General features: G+C 54.6%; 7 protein-coding genes across 7 annotated transcripts; 4 read left to right on the top strand and 3 right to left on the bottom strand.

The window, feature by feature from the left end:
• Window positions 1-52: 52 nt before the first annotated feature.
• On the bottom strand, window positions 53-3,230 carry PG994_001082 (SIT4 phosphatase-associated protein; the record flags this gene model as incomplete). The annotated part of the gene is made up of 3 exons (XM_066852491.1): window positions 53-922; window positions 980-2,506; window positions 2,562-3,230. The coding sequence occupies 3 exons, from the start codon at window positions 3,228-3,230 to the stop codon at window positions 53-55; spliced, it is 3,066 nt and encodes a 1,021-aa protein (XP_066720632.1).
• A 2,293-nt stretch (window positions 3,231-5,523) lies between these two features.
• PG994_001081 (acetyltransferase- GNAT family) lies at window positions 5,524-6,120 on the bottom strand (the record flags this gene model as incomplete). Its single annotated transcript, XM_066852490.1, has 1 exon — window positions 5,524-6,120. One exon carries the CDS (start codon window positions 6,118-6,120, stop codon window positions 5,524-5,526), a length of 597 nt encoding a protein of 198 aa, XP_066720631.1.
• A 3,178-nt stretch (window positions 6,121-9,298) lies between these two features.
• On the top strand, window positions 9,299-12,334 carry PG994_001080 (spindle pole body component alp14; the record flags this gene model as incomplete). Its single annotated transcript, XM_066852489.1, has 4 exons — window positions 9,299-9,550; window positions 9,640-12,062; window positions 12,085-12,250; window positions 12,308-12,334. The coding sequence occupies 4 exons, from the start codon at window positions 9,299-9,301 to the stop codon at window positions 12,332-12,334; spliced, it is 2,868 nt and encodes a 955-aa protein (XP_066720630.1).
• Window positions 12,335-13,727: 1,393 nt separating this feature from the next.
• Window positions 13,728-14,612, top strand: PG994_001079 (uncharacterized protein; the record flags this gene model as incomplete). Its single annotated transcript, XM_066852488.1, has 1 exon — window positions 13,728-14,612. One exon carries the CDS (start codon window positions 13,728-13,730, stop codon window positions 14,610-14,612), a length of 885 nt encoding a protein of 294 aa, XP_066720629.1.
• Window positions 14,613-16,254: 1,642 nt separating this feature from the next.
• PG994_001078 (uncharacterized protein) lies at window positions 16,255-16,716 on the top strand (the record flags this gene model as incomplete). The annotated part of the gene is made up of 1 exon (XM_066852487.1): window positions 16,255-16,716. The coding sequence occupies one exon, from the start codon at window positions 16,255-16,257 to the stop codon at window positions 16,714-16,716; it is 462 nt and encodes a 153-aa protein (XP_066720628.1).
• Window positions 16,717-16,729: 13 nt separating this feature from the next.
• Window positions 16,730-17,741, top strand: PG994_001077 (uncharacterized protein; the record flags this gene model as incomplete). The annotated part of the gene is made up of 2 exons (XM_066852486.1): window positions 16,730-16,920; window positions 17,000-17,741. The coding sequence occupies 2 exons, from the start codon at window positions 16,730-16,732 to the stop codon at window positions 17,739-17,741; spliced, it is 933 nt and encodes a 310-aa protein (XP_066720627.1).
• Window positions 17,742-18,085: 344 nt separating this feature from the next.
• Window positions 18,086-24,971, bottom strand: PG994_001076 (PKS-NRPS hybrid synthetase psoA; the record flags this gene model as incomplete). The annotated part of the gene is made up of 6 exons (XM_066852485.1): window positions 18,086-18,210; window positions 18,369-18,888; window positions 18,948-19,517; window positions 19,550-23,904; window positions 23,976-24,236; window positions 24,263-24,971. The coding sequence occupies 6 exons, from the start codon at window positions 24,969-24,971 to the stop codon at window positions 18,086-18,088; spliced, it is 6,540 nt and encodes a 2,179-aa protein (XP_066720626.1).
• Between the last annotated feature and the right edge of the window lie 1,343 nt (window positions 24,972-26,314).

Here is a 26,314-nt window from a genome sequence, read left to right as displayed (position 1 = left end):
GGGGTTCGCCGTCAAAGCTTCTCCCTCGCAGCGGCATTCCGCCTCCTCTCTGCTAGGTCGAAGTGGATGGCCCGCTCAAGATAGAGTTAAGTGCCAGCGTAGCTGCTGTTGCTCCTGAAGTGCTCCTCGGGTTCTCTGCTTCGGATGAAGATGGGGACAATGTGGCATGTGAAGGGGAAGGGGCTGGTGGTAAAGGAACTTCTTCCGAGCCGCCACCGCCAGTCTCGCTGACGGTAGGGCCCGACGGATCACTGACCTCGTTATTGACATCCTCTTCGTTCTCCTCCGACTCATCTTCGTCCTCGTCACTAGAGCTACCGAAGCCTGAGCCTAGTAGACCAGAACTGATGCTGAAAGGACCAAGGCTGCTCCCACTACCATTATCCGGCATTTCCACGCTAGCTCCGCCGTTCAGGCCTGCCTCGGCCAGGGCGTTCGACCCGCCCTGGGCGTTCCCAAGACCAAGGCTTGACAAACCCATACCACCAAGACCATTGCCGGCCATGGCAGCGCGGTTGCTCATAGCGACCTCGGGTCGGACGCCGCCGAGAATGGCATTGTCTCGTTCCCTCGTTTCGGCCAAAGCACCCTCAACGTAATTGATCCAGTCTTGGCTCATGACGCGATCTAGGACCAGCTCGGACAAGAGCTCGGGAGGGTTGCGCTCGGTGAACTTGACCACTTCCTCGGCGATCAGAGTGAGGTGACCCATGTAACCCATGCGCGTCTTGTTATGTGCCTGTGAGTTCTCACTGGCGACTTGGCCCTTGATAATGGCATTTGTGACATCGGCCGCCTCAAAGAGCGAGATTGCCAAAGTAGGATTGTATCCACGATCCATAGGCCCATTGAATACTTGTTGAACGATATCATATACAACGTTATGCAGGAAGTTATTCCAGGGGTATTTAAAGAAAAATTTCTACCTATAGTCAGCACAATTGCACTCCGAGAGGTATAGAAGGGAATCAATAATTACCAGTATGGTAGGGACGACTTGATGCTTCACAAACTGCATCTTTAAAAAGTCACCGACAACAGGCTCCACTGGCTCTTCAATGGCCGCAGCGGGAGCTGGCGTTTCACCCGAATCAGCTTTATGGCCAACAATGATAGACTCCTCGTCAGTCTTGCTTGGTGGTGCAGAAGCCGATGTCGTTGTGGTATCCGCCGTCGAGTCATCCTTGACGGTCTCAGCTTCTCGAGTATCCGCACTCCGAATCACTAAAGGAGCAACCTCAGCTGGCTTATCTTCGTCGCTCTTGTCACTGGGTGTTGGCTCTGAGCTTGACGGGAGAGTCTCGGTCTTCGGCTCCTCGGCACTGACTTCCGGTGCTGCGGTAGTGTTCTCTGAGGTTGAGCTGATAGCCTCCTTTGCACCAGGAGCGTCCTCGGATGCCGAGTCCTCCTCAGAAGTGGCCTGTGCCGTTGTTTCCGCATGTGCAGTCGGGGGCTGTGCTTCACTGGTCGGCTCGTTCACACTGTTGACAGTAGACTCCCCTTCACTTGAAGAAGCATCCATCTTAATAGGAGCCTTCTTGGGAGATAGGGGTGCTACAACCAACTCGGGGTTCTCGAATTCGGGAACTTCCTGTTCGTGGACTATGTTGTCGTGAACATTGAGTCTAGGGGAACTCAAAGGTTCATCCACAAAATCTTCATCGTCCTTGTCAAGGAACGAGGCGGAGGAAGCGGGAGGTAGTATCTCATCCTCGGCCTTGACAAACTCATGGGACGTGTCTTCGGTCATCTCGCCGGATGGGGCGACCTCTTCAAAGCCATCATCGTCTGACGCATTGGTCACTTCAAGGCGGCGTCCGTCGTCGGGAGACGAGTGTCGGCCACGCATAGTAAGGTCCTCCGCCGAAGACTGCGCATCATCGCCCCGGTTCATCACCAGCTTCCCTTCGGCCCGCAACCGCTGCCTCTCTTCGTCCCGCACGGCGATGACCTGCTCAGACCCAACCTCGTTCAATAGGGCCATGTTGCTGCAGTGCAAGAGCTCTGCCATGAGCTCGCAGGTCTTGAAGCGATCGAAGCCAAGAGGTTCAATCTTGTCTCCAAAGGTTGATTCCAGACGCTGTTTCTGAGCAGGGGTATGCATGATCAGGTTCATGAAATCGGGCACGTGCTCCGCAAACATGCGTAAAAGATTGCCCAAGTAAATCGGATCCCGGCTGGAGGGCTGAGCATTGTTGTCAGAGCCAACGTCTGGGTCGTAGTCCGAGTTGTTCTTGCGGATAACCTCGATAATGATACCTACGCCGACGGTCAGAGGGTTTCCGCCGCCCAGCATGTAACTAATGAGCTTTTCCACGCAGTCCTTGGAGACCAGCTGCCTCGTGAGCTCGTTGGGACCAATGCAAGCCTGCTCGTTCTGGGAAGCATTGGCCGAGACGGTGATGATGGCCTTGATGAAATCTCCTGCGGATGTCTGTGTAGCCCAGCTATGTTCAGGACCCAGGAAGGAGAGTAGAGTCGGCATGACATCTCTGGTGTAAAGCCACTGCGTTACTTTGGTTAGCATAGACATGATCATATGTGATTACGGGTTGCCTCACCTCGACCACACCCTGGCCACTCTCTGTTCGCTCTAGGCTGATGATTTTGAGCAGAAGGTCCATGACCATGGGGCAATCAACATGACGCAGCATGTCGGCGACAGCGCCGTCCAAAGATTTGAGCAGATCCAGCATCTCCTCGGTCTTCTTGTCGAACAAAGATTCGTTGACCTTGGTGAAATAGCTGGCCTGCAGAGGATCGAGAGGCGCCGGCAGCTTTAGGAAGTTCCAGAAGTTGCGGAGCAGCGACGTACTCTCCATGAGCGCCTCGTAAATGGACCAATTGTCAGAGGAGAGGACCTCCGCCGCGACGTAGGCATATCTATTGCGCTTCTTCTCGACCTCATCCTCGGCAACCTCTCCGTCGTTCGTAGCACTGGATGATGCTCGCGGCCGGCCGAAGGATAAGCGGGACTTGCCCTTCTTCTCCTCCTCTTCTTTGTCCTCATCGGGATTCTCTACGGGCTCTAACTTTGGCGCGACGACATATTTGAGCAGCTTCTCCAGGACCTTTTCTTCTCGGAGGTATTCGATGAGCTTCGTGTTATGCTGTTTAAGCTCTTGAATCAAATCGCTCTCGTCGAGTAGGTCCTCGAGTTGGAAGTCTTGCTTATCGAGGATGGTATCGATGGTGGAGATGTTGGCGTAGCCACCAAATCTCCAAAACATGGTGAAGGTGTTGGGCGGGCTCAATGCCCTTTCGTTCGGGAGGTTATTGGCGTAGGCGAATGAACCGGGAGGTAATCACCGGTGCCAGACATGCGAGGTTAAGGATGTCGATGGGCTCTATACGAGAGCGTGTTGGTCAGCATACGGAGATGCCTTGTCGTCACCTTCACCTGTATGAACGGGTTTGGTGGGGTTGTTCCGGACAGAAAGGGTTGAATGGCTCGGAGCGTATCGGAAACAAAACAAGCCAGCAGGCGCTATGATGCGATAGGGCTATGGAATAGTGGTGTTTGGGGACGTAGCGGTCGCAATGTGGGATAAGGCCTAGGCTTTGTGCTGGTGCCTTTCTGGAGTTGGAGACAAGGCTGAACCGTCTGTCGTGGATGATTGGTACGCGGCGCAGGAGTATGTAGAAGACCGATCTTTGGGCGATGAGCGTGATTGTTGTGCAACACTGGTTAACTCCTGGGGATGACAGGGTATGCAAATGCGTAATCAGATTGCGCCGAAGTCCATCCAGGCAGGCCAGCGCAACCGTCGGACCAAATTGGGTATCGTGGGGTTGTTCGTTCCGCGCCGATCCGTCTAGAGATGCAAATTGCCAATACGTAGAGGGTATGCGAATGTAGTAAGGGTTGTGAAACAAAAAAAGCCGGCGGAAACGAAGGTGTTGGGGATGTCCCGGCTCAGCAGGCCAGTACGGTTAGAGAGATAGCTGGATAAGGGAAGGAAGGGTCTGGTCTGGTTCGGTCGACAACTGTGGCAAGCGTCTACGCTACATGAACTCAAACAACCTGGGGGGGGCCTGCGGTTGTGGGTAAAACAGCAGGTTTGAGCTCGAGCGAGTACTGGCAGTCTCCCCCAAAACCCAGTAAGTATCTCGAGGGTCTGGGTCAGAATTGAAGATGTGAAATGTGTCTCCTCTCTCTCCTCCTTCTCTCCTTCTCTCGCTCTCGTGCTCTTTCTTGGTCTTGGTCTTGCTGTGGGTTCGTAGCGGGAAACTACGTATGTCCAGAATGTCCGACAGTGAGCAAAGAGGGGAGAGAGGGTTTGTAGATGGAGTCTCCCTGCCTACAGTCAAATCGGAAGGGGTTTTTCTGTTCCTTGAGCAAACCCGCCGTAATTGATGCCTGCCCGTCAAGCATGTACATAACCTGTACCTATTGCCTGCATGCGCCTAACAAGATGCAACTCGACTCACCTGGCGAGTAACATGTGCGCGGCTTCTGCAAGGCAAATGAGATGACATGGAGATGCTCACTTTTCACTTTTACCATCAGTCACAGCAATTCTTCCATCCAATTCGATCAGTATTCTTTCAGCTTGACGATACGATAGTTACATCCCACCCCATACAGCAGTGCCGTTGCATGCATTCAGGAGCAGTCATCAACGCACGCACAAACACCCGCACCGTGACACACACACACACATCTCGGCTTATTACCCTCTCTGAACTGGGTCATGTCGTACATGCCCAGGAATCGGGCATTGATCAAATCATGCGTGAACGGCAGGCGCCTGGGAGGGACCTGGTTGCGGCTGGCAGCAGTGCTCAATGGCTGAGCTGGTTGCTTGCAAGTACTGGCAACTGGGCAGAGCTGGGTTCTTCTTGGACTGGCCGGGGGAGCTGGATTTAGACTCAGGTGCGACTCTCACACGTGTCTTGCTGATGTGTGCACCTGGTCCAAGCCCCCAAGCCTAACAGCGGGTCCCTGAGAAGGACTGTGATGGTGACGTGACGCTAGCCGGAACGGGCCAAGCACGGTAAGATTAGGTACATGGCGGTTCACGAACCAGCTGGAGTCCGGCCCGAGACCGAGCACTTCCCAGATTCATGCATCCCGCTTACTAGGTAGTGAGAAGGGGTTTGACAAAAACACGATAAATTGGGAACTCCTAACCTACGAGGAAGCGATGCCTTCCCCCAGTTCTATTTGGAATTAATGATCCGAAGAATATCCGTTCCCTTAGAAAATACAGGATGGAGGTGGGGATAGGTGCAACGCTTGATGCAAGCTGACTGTGTAGGAATTAAGCCTGTCTACTTATGTTATGGGGATTCTTGATTACAGCATTAACATGGTTGCTCAGGCACAGGAGAGTCCAGACACAGACCCAACGAGAACTGTGTGTGTCACGCGGCTACCTGAAGCTCGCTCACTCACTCCTCCATCCCTTTTCGAATCGTGTCCAAGCTCCGAACCTGCCTCCCCTCCTCAAAGTTCTCCGGCGCGAGCCAGGCCAGCAACGCCCGCTTCCGCGCGCTCCATTCGTCGTCCACGATGGAGAGCTAGGCGGTGTCGCGGTTGCGGCCCCGCACGATGCGGTGTTTGCGGAAAGTGCCCTCGTACGTGAAGCCGAGGCGCTCCGCGGCGCGCCGGCTCTTGGCGTTGAGCGCGTCGCACTTCCACTCGAGCCGCCGTTTACCCAGGCCGTCAGTGTCCATGCAGTAGCCCATGAGCAGGAACAACGCCTCGGTCGCCGCCGTCGTGCGCTGCAGCGCGGGCGAGAAGATGACCCAGCCGATCTCGATGCTGCGGTGGGCGCGCTCGATGTTGAGCAGCGAGATGTAGCCCACGGCGGCGCCGGCCGGCACTGTGCCGCCGGCCAGGGCCTGCTTGGGGATGACGGTGAAGTAGAACGGGTCCTGCGAGGGCGCGATGCTGGCAGTGTGCTGGGCGAACTCGTCTTCGTTCTCAAAGGGGCCGACGCCTAGGTAGGCAAAGGTCGCGTTTTGAGATCCACCGCACAGGTGTCTGTACAGTTCTTGGGAGTGGGATGGCTGAGGTGGCACTAATTTCGCATATGTGCCGTCAATCGTCTGCCGTTGAGGCTGCCCAGCCGCGTGAGTGTCGACGCTGACACCCACAGGAATATCTCCTGGCATCTTGTATAAGACTCGAGTTTCCTGGGGACTTCAGATCACATCCGAAATGTAGAGTTGTTGCCTTTATGACGAAATTGAGGCACATACCAACGTGCAGAGGTTTGATTGATTCGAGGTAATCATCAATTGGCTCAGGCCATTGTACTCTGACTATAAATAGGTATAGGTAATCTCTAGGGACCGTTTATGACACATATCGTAGGAAGCAGGCAGGCCGAGACAGGAGACCCGGGTCTCCACTCTCGGGGGTGGTGGCACTTAGTCAGGCCCAACTTGGTATAGGATTACATCGCGGAGGCTGTCTGGAAGAGGCAAGAAAACAGGATTACATGAGCCGCACTGGTAGTTATCCTCGCAGCTGGTTCTATATTTTGTTGGCACAGGTGTATCGTAAGGCGATAGTTAGAAAGTTACAAAGGGTAATGTGCGCGCACCTTCTGCACCTTGGGGCATGACCAAACGTGAAGCGTAGCGTTAGATCATGGACGCGAATAGATCGCTCTATAAGACGAACTACTACATAACCAACCTACTGACAGTCTCGTCAGCCTATGTAAAGCCGACACGCAGTAAAAGCCACCACAAACCAAGCTATATCCTAAGCGCCGCAGATGAAGGCTATTTCATGTTCTTCTGTATCTCCCCTGTGACGGTCTAGGAGCATGCAATGTTGGGCATACAATCCATCTCGATTTCGGTATTCGGAGTCATACCTCAAGAAGCTCTTGGTTGCATGCATAGAAATACCGGCTGCAATATGCACATCCAAATTCCAATTAGCAAAGATGCTAACACTAAATTCAATACTGCCGGCTGCAATGAAACATTTGATCTGAACGTTGGGAACAGGCTTCATAATGCTGTCACCGGAGTGCTGTTCTTAGCCTCCGCAAGCGCATTTGTAGCTGCTTCTTCGACAATACCAAACAATCATTGGAAACAAGCCATGAGAGTGGCATGGATGTTCCGTTTTTGAGAGACGGGGCTATAGATTAGGAACTCGAGATTTCAGATCCATCATCTGCCTTCCTGCACGGTCAATATTTCAGTCAGGCCGGGAAGCTTTTAGAGATCAAGGGGCTATGAATGAGGCCTTTCGCAACCTGGCAGCACTGATCTGGCATTTATCTTCTTCTATAAGTCCTCAGGTTTCCTGGAAATCGTAACATCAACAGCATGGCCAGTTTGAGCTCTTGACGAAGAGCTGTTCATGGTTGGTACTCTGCCCTCCTGCGCATCAGACCTGGTAACTCCACAACGAGACTCTCGTGATCGAGAGCATATGCTGCATCTGACTGAGCTATGTGGATGCTACCCCGAGTTGTCTAACGCACGCAGCCGCGACAATGCATGGCTTGACGGTGTAGGTTCCGGATTCGAAATTGTCGCCTTTCCGGCAAACTATGCAGGTGTCGGCCGCCTGCTTTTGACGATACTGCGGATTGAACTGGTAGAGGTTCCAGGCGCTTGAATGAGATCGGGACAGATTAAGTAGCTAAGTCAGGGGGGAAAGATAACGCAAGAGGAAATGTCTGGACTGGATTGGGATGTGCGGGTGGTCAATAAGCATGTAGGGGGATTTCAAAAGCGACGGCGAACAAAGGACGGGCGATGTTCGGTGACGACTTTGCTGCCAAATTGGATTTCTACATCACAACAAAGACCGCATCGTTAGGGATCTGCCACTGATGTTCTAAGGCATGTATCAAACAATTATGGTAACAGTAATAAGTGTTGTATCGATATAACCAAGCGACAGCGGTTACAGGCTGCACCCCAGGGGGGGTCATAGACGTGCGGTAGGCTTATTCTGGTTCCTGTGGCAATGAGTAATGGGCAATGAGGGAGGGGTGGGTGTCCAGGGTTTTGATGTCTTATGCCCAGGTCGGACGGAATGTTGCGTCAACACACAGGCCACGGCCTCCCAGGCCGTCCAGTCGTCCATATTGGGCTGCCAGGCTAACCTAAGCTTAAGGGGTATCCACCAGATAACTTGCCGGTCAATCAATCAGTGAAGACAAAGGACGACGGGCGTTCCAGAAAGGCAAGATCTGCTTTGTTCAAGGATAAGATGCAACATGTTTGCATATCGCATAAGCCTGCTGGAAATGCATCTTTTCCGAGTGTAGAGACACTCCTCCGTCCAGTGAATTTCCTGTTCTACATGGAAAATGCGCGTGTTCCAAGTACTTGGCCATTTGTGGTAGGTTAGCATCGTCACTACAGGGGGCCTGGAGAAGAGTGCTGGGCGGACTTGTCAACCCCGCCAAATCGCCAAATCGCCAAATCGAGCAGCAATTGATTAAAACAAATGACACGGGCTCCACTGGCCACGACCGCTTGCCGCTGCCCAATGGTAGGGGTGATTTGTCTTGACCATAGCGATGAGCCCGTTGCCGTTGCGACCCTTGGTGCTAAGAAACTGCCATCCCACAATTGACCGTGACACTATTGCTTTGTGCTTGCAGTCATCCTGGTCTTGGGTCGCCGCAAAACAAATAGAACCGAAGTACATCATCCTAACCTTCACCACCTTTTGCGCCTTGCTGATGCTTTTCCTAACCCAAGCACAAAGCTTTTTTTCCGATTTGGCCTTCGCTAGAGCCCCTAATACCCAAACTAAACACCGAAGCTCTTACTCCCGGCGCGCATTCTGATAACCTAGAATTTCTTCATAAGAGCGCGTCACCTCTCTGCTGCCGCGCAACCTCCCGACCAAGCTCGATTTGCGACACTCCCAAAAGTCTTCCCGACAGCGAGGTCTCGAGCTTTTGACGTATATAAACAAGAACAATAGGGTATGTCTCTCGCTTACTTCCATGCGCACATCCAGCCTCCTGAAGGCGGGGATCAACACCCAGAAGAAACACCAAGTGGAAAGGCGGTGGAAGAAAGACCCGTAAAAGGAAAGCACAACATCGCCGGGCTCGCAAATCGTACCTGCTGCTTGCGTTGCTGCTGCTGCTGCTGCCGCTGCCAACGCTGTCCCAACCTCCAGTCTGGTTTGCACCTTGATGTCGTCCCAACCCCAAATGCTCGTGTTTTCAACAATCACATGTCTCCCTGTCTCTGAGGTTTTGATGTTGCGGCATCCCACCACACATCGCAGAGAAGCAAGGCTGCCCATGGCTTTTGTTATGCTTGAGCCCTCTCCCGCCGTCCTACTTTGATACCAAAAATGCCTTTTGATCATTTTAGGAAACCATCATTGCATAAGCTGATCCAGAAAGTAGCAGACTCCGTCTCGCCGCCTTCGAAGTCCACACACAAGAACCACGGCACCAAGTCGTCCAGGGATTTCACCTCCTTGTTCAAGAGCAACAAGAAGCCGCAGGAACTACAGTCTCCTCCTACAACCCCCTCGCCCAATAGACACGGTGCAACAACTTCGCGATCACCACTCGCCAAAGATTCACTTAGATCACGACCCGTACGATTTCCAGATACCCCACCTAACGAGATGGCGGAGGAGAGCCTGACTACAGCTCTCTGCCGCTGACAGACCGATGGGTCCATAAGGTATGGAAGGTCCGAAAGGAGGCCTATGAAGAGGCCGCCAAGCAGTTCGAGATCACCCCCGACGAGTACGACCCGGCGTTCAGACCCTTCAACCAAGATCCCAGTCTCTGGAAAGGTGCAGTGGCGGACTCCAACGTGGCCGCCCAGACAGACGGTACTGCTGCGTACTGCTGGTTCCTCAAGTTCGGTGGCAAAGAAAACGCCGTACGGTCCAGGGGCCATACAGTCACGCCTATTTGCGAAAAGGGTCTAATTTCTACGAGGCCTGCTACAAAAGCATCGTCTATCGAAGCTTTGCTGCTACTTATCGAGCTGGATGTAGCGGGGCCTGTGATAGAAGATATCCTACCTGCAGTATCAGCCAAACAACCCAAAGTCATTGCCGCCGCCCTGGCTGCTCTCACTACTATATACCACAACTATGGCTGCAAGACAGTAGATCCTAAGCCGGTGCTTAAGGTCCTCCCAAAGGCCTTCGGCCATGCAGACAAGAATGTTCGAGCCGAAGCTACTAACCTCGCCGTCGAGTTCTACCGATGGCTCCGAGAGGCGATGAAGCCCATGTTCTGGGGCGATCTCAAGCCGACACAGCAAACCGATCTAGAGGCCCAATTTGAGAAGATCAAGGCGGAGGGCCCCGCCAAACAGGAAAGGTTTCTGCGATCACAGCAAGCAGCCATGGCCCGGGCACCACCGCCTGGCGCTGCCGGCGACGACGAGTACGGCGACGAAGATGCGGCGGATGAGCCTGCCGAAGTGGATGCCTTCGATCTAGCCGAGCCACAGGATGTGCTTTCGAAAGTACCAGCCAATTTCCATGACAACCTGGCTTCATCGAAATGGAAAGAACGTAAAGAGGCGCTCGAGGCTCTATATGCCATTATAAACGTACCGCGCATCAAGGATGGCCACTATGACGAGATCAACCGTGGCTTGGCCAAGTGCATGAAGGACGCCAACATTGCCGTCGTGGTTCAAGCGGCACAATGTATTGAGGTGCTTGCGAAAGGTTTACGCAAATCGTACGCCAAATATCGATCCATCGTCCAGGCACCCATCATGGAAAGGTTGAAGGAGAAGAAGGCATCCGTATCCGACGCCCTCGGAGCTGCATTGGATCAGGTCTTCTTGGCAACGAGCTTTACGGAGTGTTTGGAGGATATCCAGGCTTTCCTTGTCCACAAAAACCCCCAGGTGAAGGAAGGTACTCTGAAGTTCCTCGTGAGGTGTCTTCGTACCACGCGCGATGTCCCGAGCAAACCAGAGATCACAAGTTTGGTGGAATCAGCAAAGAAGCTGTTGGCCGAGGGAAGTGAGGGTTTGCGATCAGGAGGTGCCGAGATCTTGGGAACCATCATGAAGATTGTCGGCGAACGCGCTATGAACCCGCATCTCGAGGGACTGGACGATATTCGCAAGACCAAGATCAAGGAGTACTTCGAGACGGCCGAAGTCAAAGCCAAGGAGAAGCCGAAGCCCAAACCTGCTGCCCCTGCTGCTCGCGCCCCGCCCACTGGGGCAAAGAAAATGGTCAAAAAGGGAACAGCTGGTGCCAAAAAACTCGCTCCTGCCGCAGCGCCACTTGCTGCGCAGCCGACGCCGCGAGCTGCCCCAGCAGGGGGTAAACTTGGCGTGCCGAAGCCATCAGGCATATCAGGACTCAAAGCTCCCCAAAAACGTGTTGGGGCCCCGGCTGGCCTGGCCTCGCCGCGCAGAGCTGCTGCACCACCACCACCAGAGGAATACTATGAAGAGGAGGAGGAAGAAGAGCCTTTACCCGCTTCTCCTCCGCCTCGTCCTCGCGTAGGTGCTGGTCGAGGTGGCCTCGCAGGGCGTTCATTAGCAAAGCCCGCTGCCCCAGCTGGGGCAGCTCCGGCTCCAACTTCGCCGACGCCTTCTAGTGGACTTACCGCCATGGAACGTGCCGAGCTTGAGGAGATCCGCGCAGCCAACTACCGTCTCCTCAAGCAGGCGGATGATATGCGCCACGAACGGTCCAAGATGAATTCGGAGATACAGGAGCTCAAGAACCAAAATGCCCAACTCATCGAAGACCACACAAGAGATGTCCTAAGCATCAAGGCCAAGGAGACGCAACTAGTGCGAGCCAGAAGCGATGCTGAGGCTGCCGAACAGACCAACGAGCGATTACGACGAGAACTTGAACGGCTCAAGCGCGCGCTCAGTAAGGCTGAGGCGCTCCAATCGAGAGGTGGTAGCGGCAGCCCAGCACTCGGTAGCCCGACCAACGACGAGGAGATCTATCGTGACGGTCCCAACCATGCCGGCGGTAGAATGAACAGGATGAGCTTCACCAGCACACAGTCGGAGGAGAAGGAGAACGGCGACGCTCCCCACCAGCGCGCCCGAAGCAAGATGATGAGCCCCGAATTGCGAACGGAGCAGCTCGAGCGGCCGCGCCAGTCCCGCACGAGGCTTCCGGAGCACGCCTATGGATGAACATCATGCCGGGAATGGCACCAACGGACCGGCTGCTGGTGCGAACCCGGCGGCCGCTGGTGCTGGCGGTAACGGTGGTAACGGAGTCGAAAGCTGGAAGCGCGCAGCCGAAGTCACAAGTCAGCTCAAGGCCAGAATCGAGCAGATGAAGGTAAATATCCATACACCTATGCGCAACACGGTTCACAATGACTAACAGCATACATAGGCGAGGCAAGGCTTCAATCGACCTTAGGATATCGACCCGCTGCTTGCTCGCCGTATCAGACATGTGAGCGTTAATGAGGTTCCGCTGCCATTCGACTCCAGCAAAGTTGCTGATGGAGTCGGGCCAGACAGGGGTGCGTGAGGCCCAGACCTCCGCATTGGATGGTCGTCTTGCTATTCTTGTCTGTATTCACTTATAATTATGATGATAGGGCACGGGGCCAGGCCAGGGATTGGATGGCAGGACATGAGAAAAAAGCGAGTATCTGGCTTTGTTGAGTGCATTTCTACGGCGTCTGATGCATACCCCCTTTTTGCAGTTATTCCATTGATAGTTGGAGAGAGAGAGAGAGAGAGAGAGAGAGAAGGTCTAGAGGTTGCGTAACACTCGGTCCGGGCAACGGGGCCTAGACAGCGATTCTTGCGAATACATGTGAAAGTTCAACTCCTACATTTCTCTGATGACATGTGAGGTTTTCCGTTTATTCTAGTAGTTGCAATTGCCCTTCGTTGATGTCTCGAGGTAATTTGCTCCAGCTACTGTTGTAAATACGTCCATCTTTCTCAGGACTGCCATTTGGTGTCTATCCAGTCGCCCAAGGACAGTCGCATCATGAAGCACATTGGCGATGAGGATCAAGAGGTCCCCCTAAGGTTTTCCTTGGTCTGTCCGAGGAAGCTTTCTTGCCGTAGCATATCAACGCCGTTCACCGTGGCCGGTCAGAGGACCTCCAAATCGCCCCGGACCTTTCTCCAGATGGCGAACTCGCCCGAATGCGCTCGACCGTCATGGGCCCGAGCAGGTCGCTGTCGTAGCGTATCTTGACGCCGGGTGCTGTCGCGAAAGTACTCGTGTTACCCTCAGTCGTCTCAGACCAGGCCAAAAGAGCATGTCAAAAGGCGTGGTTGATTCGTTCGTCTTTCAGATCGCTAGCCACCACGTTCACTGTTGTTCATACCCTGAATGACTCTACAGGTACGATTAGGGAAGCACCAACCTCCAGCAACGGATATTGCATAAATCCTGGGACATCCTCCCTCAATGTTCTGAAATCGGACAGTACTTGGTTTTAGGACTTGAGTGTTTGAGATAAGCACCTGCCATTCAATGCGGCCGTCTCCCAATTGGCACGACTCTCACCCGGTGAGTACTCGGAGGCTTTCATCAAGACTAAACCACATGCTGGCGTACATTCAAATAAACTCAGTAACCTTCGGATCGATCTCGTATTCTGTATGTAAGAAGCGGAGCGCAATCAGGATTTCATTACGGCGTAGAGTTGATACGCTTCTACTCAGATGAACAAAGCAATATCTACCTCCTATCTCAGTGACCATTCATCGCGAGTAGCCGCAGCGATCGGTCGATACCTACTTATTCGACCCGACACCCGACACAGAGTATTCAATCATCATTCAACATGGATTTCGACTTGCCTCGCCGTGAATGTACTGTGTCCAGAGGGCATACGTACTCCTACGTACAAATGGCCAGTGCAGAGGATAAACCAACGCTTCTCCTTCTGCATGGGTGGCCATCGCACATTGACGATCGGATCTACCAGATCCGGCATTTCCAATCCAAGGGATACGGCCTGGTAGTGCCCGACATGCTCGGGTACGGCGGCAGCAGCAGCCCCCCGGAGACGAGCGAGTACCGCCTCCAGCCGCTGAGCCAGGACCTCGCCGAGCTCCTCGACCACGTCGGGGTCCGGCAGGTCGTGGGTGTGGGCCACGACTGGGGCGCCAACGTGCTCTCCCGCTTCGCCATCTACCACCCCGACCGCCTGCGCGCCGTCGCGTTCCTCGGCATCGGCCCGTCGCGCCCCGGCACGGCGTTCGACCTGGACGCCGTCAACGCGATGACGAGGGACGCGACGGGCACGGAGATGCTGGGCTACGTGGCCTACATCGCCCGCGACCCCGCGTCGCAGCGGATGATGGAGCGGCATGCGCGGTCGGTCATGGACGTCCTGTTCGCCGACGACCCGGGGAGGACGTGGACTGCCAACTTCCACCCACTGCAAGGCTTCAAGACCTTCGTCGAAGAGGGCCGCCGCCAGAAAGTAGGGAGCCGGTACCCGCCCGAGCTGCGGCGCCGACACCTCGAGACGTTTGGCAGAGAGGGCGGATACCTGGGCGCTGCGCAGTATTACAAGGTGCTGGACCAGAACCTGTCGGTCCGAGAGGAGTCGGAGCTCGACGACAACAAGGACACGACGATGGCGCTGCCGTCGCTGCTCATCGTGCCGGACGAGCCTGCATCTTCCAGGCAGATGCACGTTCAGATGCTGCAGGCATGGTGACGGTGAAGTCTGGGCACTGTGTACACCTGGAAAAGAGGGACGAAACGAATGTGGCAGTAGAGAGCTTTATCTAAGGGTTGGAGCCTCCAGGAGAAGGTTTTGGCTTGTGTCAATGAAAAAGGCACATTCCTTTCATGACACAAGAGTACAGCTTGAGAGCTCGGACGGATTCACGATGTTTTATCTCACATTTCCCCGTCTCTTCTCATTTCCATTCTCAATTTCACCTAGCATGTTCTCACATTATTTGCTGGTCTCTGTATGCAGTAGAAGCATTGGTGAAGTGTGTATGAACGAGAAGGACGGAAAGCCACACACCAGCCACACCAGTCGCCCCGGCGCCGACCGCACATAAGCTACTCAGTATCATAACCACCGATAGCGAATGACTTGCCTATCAGTTCGCAGGACGAATGGCCGAGCGGTCTAAGGCGATGGTTTTAAGACACTATCATGTCAAATCACCATTATCGTAAGATGCGTGGGTTCGAACCCCACTTCGTTCAACCCGATTATTTTGTTTGCAGACTCTAGGGTGCAGTGCTTGCTTTAACCGCCGTCTTTTATATTACGAAGCGTGTAGTTGGCACTGTGGGATAATCTAGGGGCTTCAGTTTTTTTCAGTGGGTAGAAATCAGAAGCGTATCTTTCTAAGACCAGCATTCCGAACCCCGCAGTCGTCATCCTCGAGTTTTCATCCTTTTTGAAATTGTACATGAAGTCCTAATGATACGCTTGTCAGCCTGGTTTGAAACCCCTTGGCTATTCCTTAACATTGCTCTCAGGGCTCCAACAAGTAACGGAATTTTAGGACAGACTTGAGGCACTTCGTGCGATACTGTGGTGGTGGGCGCCATGCCTTGATGACCGCCAGCTCAGTGGTAGCACTACACAGTTTTCCCGACCACGGGAAGAATCGTATCAAATGGGAAAGACAGGGCAGACTCGCTGACGGCCGTATTCTTTTCCTCTTCTATCTGGAAGGCGCTAGTGCAGGTCTCTCTCAATCATGCCCGCCGCCCGAGGCCACTGGCACCGAGCTGAACTAAGCGAGGGCCCTGCGGAAGCAGATGAGGAAGCCGACGTTATCGTCAGCTCCGCGAGATCCTTGAAGTCCTCGGAGAGGAAGTTGTATGTGGCGAATTCGATATAGTTATTAGATCAGCACGTGGCACGGTGGACGTACTGGATATAGAGAACCTTCGGAGGGAATATGGCTGTCGGAACCAGAGTGGAAAGCGCAGTGCCTAATACTAGACAGACTTGATGAGAAGTACCATCAACGTGTGGGCTATGCAGTGGTTGGAGGGAGGTTACCAAGGGACGGCAAGCAAGCCAAAAGCTGCAAACAGTCGTTCGAGTCGTTCGAAGAAAGCTGCATGCTGAGAACTTGGCTGTTGAATTAACTGTTGAATATCGAGGAACTCCATGGAACTTCCCCTCAGGGTGGGCCACATAGTGGGGCCTTCCTATCTATCTAATCTACCTATCGATAAGCTCGCGCATCACTTTACAAGCCTTGGTTTCTTCTTGGGATGGTATTGTATTTTTGGATGTGTCAACCCCATGACAGGTTTCTGCCAGAACAGGCAACGTATATATTCGACTGAAAGGCAAGGTGGTGGTGTCATATATGCTACTCATGGCGCTGTCTGTTCTGATTCGCGCCGGTGGCGTGTACGGGCATCTTCTCCCTCGGTGGGCGGCCGACTTGTCAAGAAAGAAACTACTACGTCTCGTATTGCCATCGCAGCAAGGCAGCGGCAGCCGTGCCAACTTTAGTTCGTCGCCATCCGCTGCCGCCGCCACTTCCCTTCCTCCGACGCCTCCTACCCTATATGGTCGGCGGGATCTCACGCCCGAGGCCGAGCGCCGCTTGATGAAGATGGTGAGCCAGTTTGGCGAGCGGCTCGAGTTCGCCAATACCCCATTTACTACCATCATACCGGGCCCTCTGCAGCCGCACTCCCCACCCGCTTTCCCTCCCACGGAAGCAGCGGCGGCCGAGGAGGCCGTCACGAACGGTGTTCAAACCCAGCGAGCAGTTGGCAAGAAGAAACGCGTTGATGGCCTGAAAGCCCTCGAAACCATAACGCTAAAATGAGCTTGAGGAGGCAATGTCCAAAGCCAGATCTTGCTTACAGACTTACATGCGCCAACTGCTCTCTCACAAGGTGGGCAATAACATCGATATCATCGAAAGAGCAAAAGCCAAGATACGGACCGACCAAGCAGGTCAAATGGTATTGCGCTGGATCGAACGCGATAGAGTCAGGGTTTTACTTGAAGGCAATTTTGACAAATCTCAGTAAGTAGGCTTTACTTAAGTGTTGTTCCTTGCCCATCTTCCTGGCTCTGTGCTTAGGCTCACACAACCGCAAATGCAGAACGACAAGAGAGGTGCTCGACCTTGTGGTCCAAATTATTGTCGGTGGTGATAGTTGGAGCCGAGTGAAGAAATGGCTCCTCAAACAGATGCGGAAGCCCTGTAACGACAGTGGGAAAGCAATTACTAGAAGGGTTCTATGGCGAAGACATGTGTTCACCACGATAACTAATGCCATTCACCAGTGGGACCACGATGGCTCTTCCGGGCATGCTCGAAAATTCTTTGTCGAATGTGTACTTTTGGTTCCGGACCATGTGGATCTTATACCGGCCCTGATCCAAGCATTGGAGGAAGCCAGTGCCAGGCCATCAAGCAGTCGTGAGGATTTCAAGACCCTCTTGGTCCAATCGAAACAGGTGGCCTTGGAGCTCGAAGCCGAACTCGAGCTCCTCAAGGCGGAGCTGTGCCTGTATCATCCGGTCAAGGCTTCCCCCTGGGAATTCAAGGAACTGATAGCGAACATTAGCTCTGATCGTGACCACCCCCTTCGCATTGACCCTCCGCGTTTAGATCCTCTGGAACGGCTCTTCCTGATGCATCGGCGGGCGGCGAGATGCGCCGAGTTGCTCGAGAAAGAGGGGACTTATGTCGTTGCTGAACAGGTCCTCAAGGATGTGAAGAGTGTATATAACATGGATTTCCTTAACTACCACCGCTTAGCCTATGGCTCGGAAAAAGGGAAGAAAAAGACGGATCCGGGTAAGGTAAAAAGATTGTTGAAAACGTTCGGGATCAAGTAGATTATAAAAAATTACACAATAAGTAATGAAATAAATCTTGAGTTAGAACAAGTGACAATGGTCTTTGAATTTTGGCATTCAGAAAGCAATCCGATTTGCTACCAGATTAAGCAGTACATTTCTTCCTAGGGTAACAAGAGAGAGACATAATACAATGGCCTTTTTTTATGTACTGACAACTCTAAGCAAGAGGGCCTCCGCTACCTAGTGAACAATAACAATATACTAATACTCTCCCTTCATGATCAAGAGCAATCTACAAGCAAGCACCAGATCCCGTGGTCTCAGGCGCTCCCCTGAGTCTATGTTCTATTCCTATTACTCCTTCTCCTCGCCTGCGCCTCTTAACCTCGATCCTGGGTCACGCCCGACTCGGAAGGCGCCCCCGATGGCGCCGGGGTGTCAGCCGGATTCGAGCTCTCCGACATGGTCTTTTCCGTACATATCTGCTCCGCCAACTCTAGGCATACTGTATGTGATCTCGTTAGTCTAATCATTCTCGCTAGTAACAGGGGTAATAAAGAAATCGGACAAAAGGGGGTACAAAAGGGGTGTTTGTTCTTTTGTTCAGTGAGAACCAGTTGAGTGCATGTGTGGCAGAAGGGGATAGGAAAGGAAAATACTCACGCCGTTGTAGGCTGCCCGCGCCCAAGATCTTCAGGATGGCAACATCTCGACCCAACGCCTTCCAGAACCAGTTGCGTATCTCCACCGACATGAGGGAGTCGATGCCCAGTTCCGCCACGCTGTTCTGTGGGCTCACGGCCCCCTTTGGCAACCTGAGAAGCGCCTCTAAGCGGTCTGTAAAAGCCACCAGGATGGACGCTGTGATCGTTTCGACATCGTGGAGCGTTTCAAGTTCCTGGAGTAGAGTCTGCTGTGTCTGACCTGCCGCACTTTCACCGTCACCAGCAGCAGCATCATCATCATCATCATCATCGATGGTAAAATGTGAGAACCGTGGGTCAAGGTGCCAGTGCAGAGGATTGGTGCTACCCCATTTGAACCGCTTCAGACCCGTCGTGATGTCGAACGGCGGTTGTTGTTTCTCCTCCTTGCTCGATGACGACGGCGGCCGGCCCGCGACGATGGCCTCGAGGAACATGTGGTGGATGTCGCGCTCCGAGACGGGCGGGTACCCCTCCCGCTCGAGTCCGGCGTACAGCTCCCCTTCTCGCGCTGCAGCAGCCCCAGGCCGTAGATGACGCCGATATTCAACACGGAGCCCGCGCGACCCTGGCGCAGCCGCCGCCGCGCCGCGAGGCCGTTCATGTACATGTTGGCGGCCGCGTAGTTGGCCTGGCCCGGGTGGCCGCCGACGGCGGCGAAGGAGCTGGTCATGACGAAGAAGTCCAGTGCCTTCGGGTTCTCGTCCTGCCCGAACGCGGCGTCTAGGTTCGCCGACCCCACGGTCTTGGGCGCGAGCACCCGGTTCCAGGTCGCGGCCGACGCCATCTGCGCGAAGACGCGGTCGTCCAGCACCATGGCGCCGTTCACGACGCCGGCGACGGGCGGGTGGCCGGCGGCGAGCAGCCGGTGCCGGAACGCGTGGACGTCGTCGAGGGCCGTGACGTCGAGGCGCTCGATGGCGATGTGGGCCGAGGGGGCCAGCTTGTCCTTCCACTGGACCGCCGGGTTGGGGTTGCGGCTGGCCAGCACGATGTGACGCGCGCCGTGGCGGGTGAAGAGGCGACAGAGACTCTGGCCCAGGTCGCGCGTCAGGCCTACCAGGAGGTACGTCGCGTCGGGCCGGAAGAGGTTTTCTTCGACGATGGACTTGATCGGAGGGGTCATCACGCGGCGGGGGCGTTGAGCCGGTCGTTGAACGGCTTCAGAGACTTGATACGCGGAATGAGGCGCTGCCCCTTCTCGACATAGACCTCTGGCTCCTTCGTGTTAAGCTCAGCTGGCACGCCGGAGTCGGGCCAGCATAGTTGCCGTAAACACCCGCTGATCAGCTCGGTTGCGCCTTCCAGTTCTAGGGTGTCCAGGTCGATGACCTGCAGTCTGAGCTTGGGAACCTCGGCGATCATCGTGCGGGTGAAGCCGAGTGTGGCGGCGTGTTCCGGACTGTCGAGCCTGGCTCCGTGGGTCGCCCACAGTACTGTTGTGTTGGGCCGGAAGAAATCCTGGAGCTGCCTGAGTCGGTGATCAGTCATGTTCAGCATGACAGACTCGTCAAGATCGGCGAGGACGATGGCGGTGGTGAAACTGGCCATAGACTCCGAGTCTAGGTCCTGGAAAGAACGAGCTGTTGAGACCTTGTGAGAAGATCCAGATAGGCGGCTACCCAACGCCTGGCTGAGCTTCACCGTTTCCTCTCCCAGCCCACCTATAATGAGTAGGTCGTCGACCGGGGGCTCTAGCTGTGCTGGACCGGGACGTTCGGGTGTTGGCATAACCGCGCTTACCTGGCGAACATGGATTGATGCTCCATCTGGAAAGAACTGGTTTGCATGTCTCGCTGGTTTGGCATAGTGACCGCTATGATCAAGGATTTTGGCCCACTCCGGTGTTTTCGGATCAAGAACAGGATGACCGTTTGGTACTTCCAAGCTACGCAAGCTGTCGCGTACCCCCATCTCCGGACAATGGACTAACACCAGAAGCCCGCCTGCCGTCATAGACTCTCGAATGGCGTCCAGTGTGGCTGCGGGGATGTTGCTATCAAGCTGTGATGTCGACACCACCACCAGGTTTCCACGGACCCCTGCTCCTGATTGGTCTGTCAGAGTATCATATAGACCAAGGTGTATGAAACGGGTCTTTTTCATGACAGAAGCAGGGATATCCTGCAAGCGAGGAGGCTCCTGCTTCGGCTCGCACCGGATGGTGTGAGATAAGAAACCAGCTCCCAGCCCCGAGATGACATGTTCCACGAGTCCCAAGGTTGGATCAAGAAGACTTAACACGTTCAGCCGAGGGAAGCGGTGCGTGATCTGCTGCACTATCCGCCCCACGTGGTTGTTGATCCAGACCTGACGGTGCGTCTGCTCGATGACAAGTGGGATGGCTTTAGGTAAAAGATCTGGTACAGCCATGCCGAGTTCCTTGATGAAATCTAGGGATGTCTGATATGGAGAGGTATCAATGAGACTATCAACGGTCTCGGAATCATCAAGATTATAGAAATGACGCTTTGCTATAGTCGAATTCTCTCTCGGCAGACCAGAAGAAAACCAAGGGGGTACACTGTGCTTGGACCGGTAGAAAAACGCTCCAACTCGGTCGCAACTCTCAATGAGCACCTGGTCCGGCTCTTCCATCACGACTGGCGCCTGGATAATCTCATCCATGGGGTCGACGTCGAAGACGGTGTGCAGATACAGTTCATAGTCGTCCTCGGGGCGCGTATCCGCGATGGCCGTGACCGAAAGTCCCTCTACCTGGATTTCGCAACCAAGGGCTTCGTTGGAAATGTCGATGTCGACGGTGAATCCGGCCTTGGCCGTGCGGCTGGTGGGTCGCGCTTCCTTCAGCGTGCTTTCCACCCGGAGTTTCGCGTCCTTGCTGGCCTCCTCGTGTGCGTTGTCACCGCAGTACGCCATGTTGAAGCTGAGACGCTTGATGTGGGTGGGCAGGAAGGAAGTCCAGAGCGAACCGTCTCCTGGCGCCGAGTATGTGAGAAAGGCAGATTGGAGACATGTGTCTAATGTTGCCGGACTGACTGCAAGAGACGTGGTGTCCTCGTAGTGCAACTTTTGGACATTAGCCGAGGAGTAGTCAAGCCGACGCTCTATTGACTCGAGCGCTCTGAAGGGGCCGGTATAGACGAGGCCGCTATCGTCCATCATCTTGTAGAAGGCATTGGAGCTTGCCGGCAGCGTTTCCGAGGAGGACTGTTGTGTCCGGGGCAAAGAACCGGCGGTTGGTTCACCCAAACGGATACGAAGCACTCCAGACATGTTTTTTGTCATGGAGGTAGTCCCATCTGCTGGGCAAGAGACCAACATGACATCGGCCTCGATCATGGACGTCTCCTTCCACGTCTTGGGCTCCGCGCGAGGCGTCAGCGAGAACAGCACCTCGACGCCGGCCGAGTCGGGCTCCACGGGGATGCCCGCCAAAATGCTCATGTCCACGATCTCGACGACGGACGCCGGCCGGCCGCGGAGGAACGCCCTCGCGGCATCCAGCGCCATGACGCAGTACGCCGAGGCCGGGACCAGCGCCTGCCCCTGAAAACTGTGGTGCCGCAGCCACGGGACCTGGCCGATGGACAAGACATTGCGCCAGCGCAGCGCGAATTCGCAGTCGTCGCGCGTCCGGACGCCCAGCAGCTCGTGCGGCTTGCCCTTCTTGAAGTGGTATTGCCGAGAGAGCCTGGACTCCCGCCAGTGGACCTGCGAGCGGTCCCACGGATAACTGGGGAAATCCTCCAGGATTTCCTCCTCGGCTGAGGGCGGCCCGAAATGGTGCGCTAGCTGGACTGCCGCGGGCCCGAAATGGCACCAGAGAAAACTCAGGAGGTCAGATAAAGCAGTCTGGTCCTCCTTGGTCCTGTCCAGGACCCCTGAATACAGAAGTGCGCCACCATTGAGGGATTTTGCTGTTTGCGTGGTAGGGCCCTTCAAGGCCGGATGGGGACCAACCTCGATGGCACAGTCAAAGGGGCCATGCTCAGTAATGGCCGTCTTGATGGCATCGTGAAACTGAACTGCGGAGACCATGTTGTCTTTCCAATATTCAACATCGAGGTCTATGCTGTCAGTTCCGGAGAATCCGCGGACGCTGGATGTCCAATTGGTGCCGTTGCCACCAGTAAGGTGCTTGATACCGCATTTCTGCAATGCTTTGACATACTCGGCGGCGGGCCGGATCATGTGCGGCGAATGGTAGGCAGTGTCGACGACTAGAACCCTTGCAAACTTTTGCTGCTGCGTCAGCTTTTCCCGCGCCAGTTGTACCATGTCTAGGTCACCAGACAATGTGACACTGCTTGGCGCATTGCTGGCCGCGACGCAGAGTCTCCCGTCAAACTCTGGATCTCGGCAGAACTCGAGAGCTTCGGGCTCCGATAGGCCGACAGCTAACATGCCCCCTTTCTCCCCACTTGGGCCACCGGCTAGGTGGGCAAACTGACCTCGGTAGTATGAGATAATGATGGCGTCCCTTGCCGTCAGTCGCCCAGCCGCGTATGCCGCAGAAATCTCGCCAGAAGAGTGTCCTACAACACTGTGGAACTCAACCCCGTAGCTTTTGAGGACGTCAACCAGTGCAATTTGCAGGGCTGTACAGAGAGGTTGCGATATGGCGGCTTCGTTGATGCGTGAGACTTCCGGCTCTGCCAGAATTTGCTCCGCCAAAGTCCACAAGGGGGGATCTGCACAAGCCTTAAGGATTTCGTCGAGGTAGCTGATCGTATCCCGATAGGTTCTGTTCGAAAGAAGCAGGGACCGTGACATGGTAGCCCACTGCGCCCCTTGTCCGGTAAAGACGCCTAGGATTCGCGGTTTCTGATGGAGTGTCTGTGCCCGGGTCCCGATTCCGCTAGCCCCCGTGTAGCCCTCGAGACACGATTCCAAGAGGGTAACGGTATTAGCTGGAGAGTCCGCGGAGAAGGCCATCCGATAGGGCAGAGTTGTCCGTTTCGAATAGAGATGCCATCCAAGTTGGCGAGGTGTGACGTCGGGATTTTTCTTGATGTAGCTTATCAAGTTCATGATTACATCTCGAAGGGTGTTTTGTGAAGCGGCAGACACAACAAAGGGGTAACAACCATTTATGTCATCGCAACTCTGAGGAGAAAGGACCCTCGGAGTATCAGCCATCGGCTGTGACCGATACAAACTCATGACATCGTGTACGCGGGGCACGTAGGCCTCGATGATGGCATGGGCGTTGGTTCCGCCAAATCCAAACGAGTTGACGCTTGCTCTTCGAGGCATAGAGCCCAGTGGTTCCGGCCAAGGTCTCGTAGTGGTCGGGATCTCGAGATGTTTGTAAAAGGGTTGAACGCTTGGGTTTAGTGAGTGAAAGTGAAGGTTGGGCGGAACTGATCCGTGCTTCATGGCCTGAAGCACCTTGAGCACCCCGGCAAGGCCGGCTGCTCCCTCCGTGTGGCCGATGATTGTTTTGACGGAGCCAACCAAGAGCCTATCGGGGAGGAGGTCGTTTGCCACTGCCTCATTTTCAGGCGTTCCGAAGAAAGCTTCTTCAATTGCTACAACGGGAAATGGTTAGCACAAATTGGTTTCATGTCAGCATTGCAATAGGGGGGGAGGGGGATCTTACCTTGTGCCTCTCGGGGATCGCCAACTTGCGTCCCCGTTCCATGAGCTTCAAAATACTGACACCGGTCCTCGGCACTCTTCGAATCAAGCCCAGCTCGTTCGTACGTCTTCATTATCAGAGAAGCCTGCGACTCGGAGTTGGGCATCGTAATCCCCTGCGTCCTTCCATCCGACCCCACGCCCGTGCCCCGGATGATGCCTTCGATCTGATCACCGTCCACCAGCGCCTGGGACAGCGTCTTGACAAACATGGCCGCCACCCCTCGCCGCGCGCGTAGCCGTCGGCACCCACGTCCCACATCCGGCACCGGCCCGACGGGCTCAGCATGTGCAAGCTCGACTCGACGATGAACTGCTCGGGCGCGAGCATCAGGTTGACACCCGTGACGCAGGCCATCCGGCTCTCGCCCGCGCGCAGGCTCAGCACGGCCTGGTGCAGCGCCACGAGCGAGGAGCTACAGGCCGTGTCGATGGTCACAGAAGGCCCGCGCAGGTTGAAGAAGTAGCTGACGCGGTTCGCGATGATGGAGCGCGCGTTGCCCGTCGCGTAGTACTGGCTCGTGCTGAGCTCGTCGCGCTGCGAGAGTATGTCGTAGTCGGCCGTCATGGCGCCCGCGAAGACGGCGATGTCCTGGCCGGACAGCTGGCTCATGGGGTAGCCCGCGGCCTCCATGGCCTCGTAGACGACCTCGAGCAGCAGGCGTTGCTGCGGGTCGATGGCCTCGGCCTCGCGCGGCGTGATGTTGAAGAAGCCGGCGTCGAACGCGCGGAGGTCTTGCTCCAGCCAGTAGGCGCGGACGGAGTTGGTCGTGCCATGGTGCTCGCCGTCGGGGTGGTAGAAGGCCGCCGCGCTGAACCGGTCCTTAGGCACCTCGCGCGAGAGATCGGCGGGATCGGACAGGGTATCCCATAGTTTCGAGGGGGACGTGGCGCCGCCTGTGAACCGGCAGCTGGTGCCTATAATAGCGATCGGCTCGGGCTGACGCTCCGTGTACATAGTTGTGATTCGTCGTTGTTGCAGGTGGTAAGAAACCTGCTGACAATACTATATACAAAAAAGCAACAACAGCAGGAAAGAATATTAACGGTGAACGAAGAGTAATGTGAAGTGATCGATCCGTCAACCAATCGTCAAGTGGCAGGGCTTCAGGAAAACAAATATATTCAGACACATGGTACTACCCAGTTCAGGGGACAATCGCATTGTGTCCCACAGGGAAGGCCTGCCTTTGTACTCGAGAAGAAAGACAAAACCTGGACAATGCCTTTCGCTTTGCACCCCCTGACGAGCAAGATCTTTGATTTGCTGCGTCATCGCCGAAGCTGATGACCGCTCGTCTTTGTCTCAGATGTCGCCTGGGTTCCCCCCTGCAGCCAACCGTGACCTTTCTCATTTGTTAGTCGAGAACACCGAACGGGGTCTGATAGGCGGTGATTGGTTATTCAGACACTTGTGATCTATCTATCTAGGTGTAGGGTATCATGGAAAAAGTCCATGATGGCTTTAGAAGTCAGACGGCGCTTCTTGGACTCTATAGCTTCGGCCGAGAAGATGACACTAAGGCTTCCAGCTGAAGAAATGTGGAAAGAGAGAGAGATATATACTGGCTCGAGGCGCCTCTCTCCATCTCCGACTCCGAGCTAGCTAGCTAGCTAGTCATATCTGACCTTTCAATGGTGTGTTGCGCCGATGACTCGGTGCCGACGATCTCGACGATGCATTGCATTTTCCAGCCGTGGGACACGCCCATCTCAGCACTAAGCAAGCCCTCGAAGTCCGAGATCCTATCCAGGTGGACCACCAGCGAGAGAGAAACCGACATTCGCAGTCGTTGGGGTGATCCGAATGTCGTGTTTGATAGGCCGAGGCGTAACCAACCAATCCTCGACGCATTATGGGCCGAAAAGGGGGAATCAATTACTGATAGATACGGGAATGGCATCAGCCAATCGTCGACCGACGAAGACAAAATACATTTCTTCAGTCTTATTTGTCGGGTTTCACACAGGATGGTGCGGGTGTAGCTTTTACGCAAGCTTGACGGACCCTTCACAACGATGTTTGGGTTGCTATAGACAAGCCCGTTGAGATTTCTACGTCAGTAAACCCCATCACATATCTCTCGAGATACCACTACTCACTTTAGGGGCTAAAGCGGAGTCCCTGTAGTGGATTTAACTTTGATCACGGGGAATTTCTTGTTTCGGACACCGACATACTGCCTTTTCCAAAAGCACATTCATTATTAACGTTTCAAGCATTTTTGCCAGTGTGGCCCGCCCTATTCTACCCGAGAATATCTAACTCCATATGTATCAACCCATACATCAGTAGAAGTA

The sequence above is a fragment of the Apiospora phragmitis genome (genome assembly GCF_038363925.1).
Source record: "Apiospora phragmitis strain CBS 135458 chromosome Unknown utg000002l:1.0-5516284.0:1.0-5523493.0, whole genome shotgun sequence".
Classification (NCBI taxonomy): Eukaryota; Fungi; Ascomycota; class Sordariomycetes; order Amphisphaeriales; family Apiosporaceae; genus Apiospora; species Apiospora phragmitis.
The sequence above is the reverse complement of the archived record's forward strand: the minus strand, read 5'-3'. Positions and strand labels throughout refer to the sequence as shown.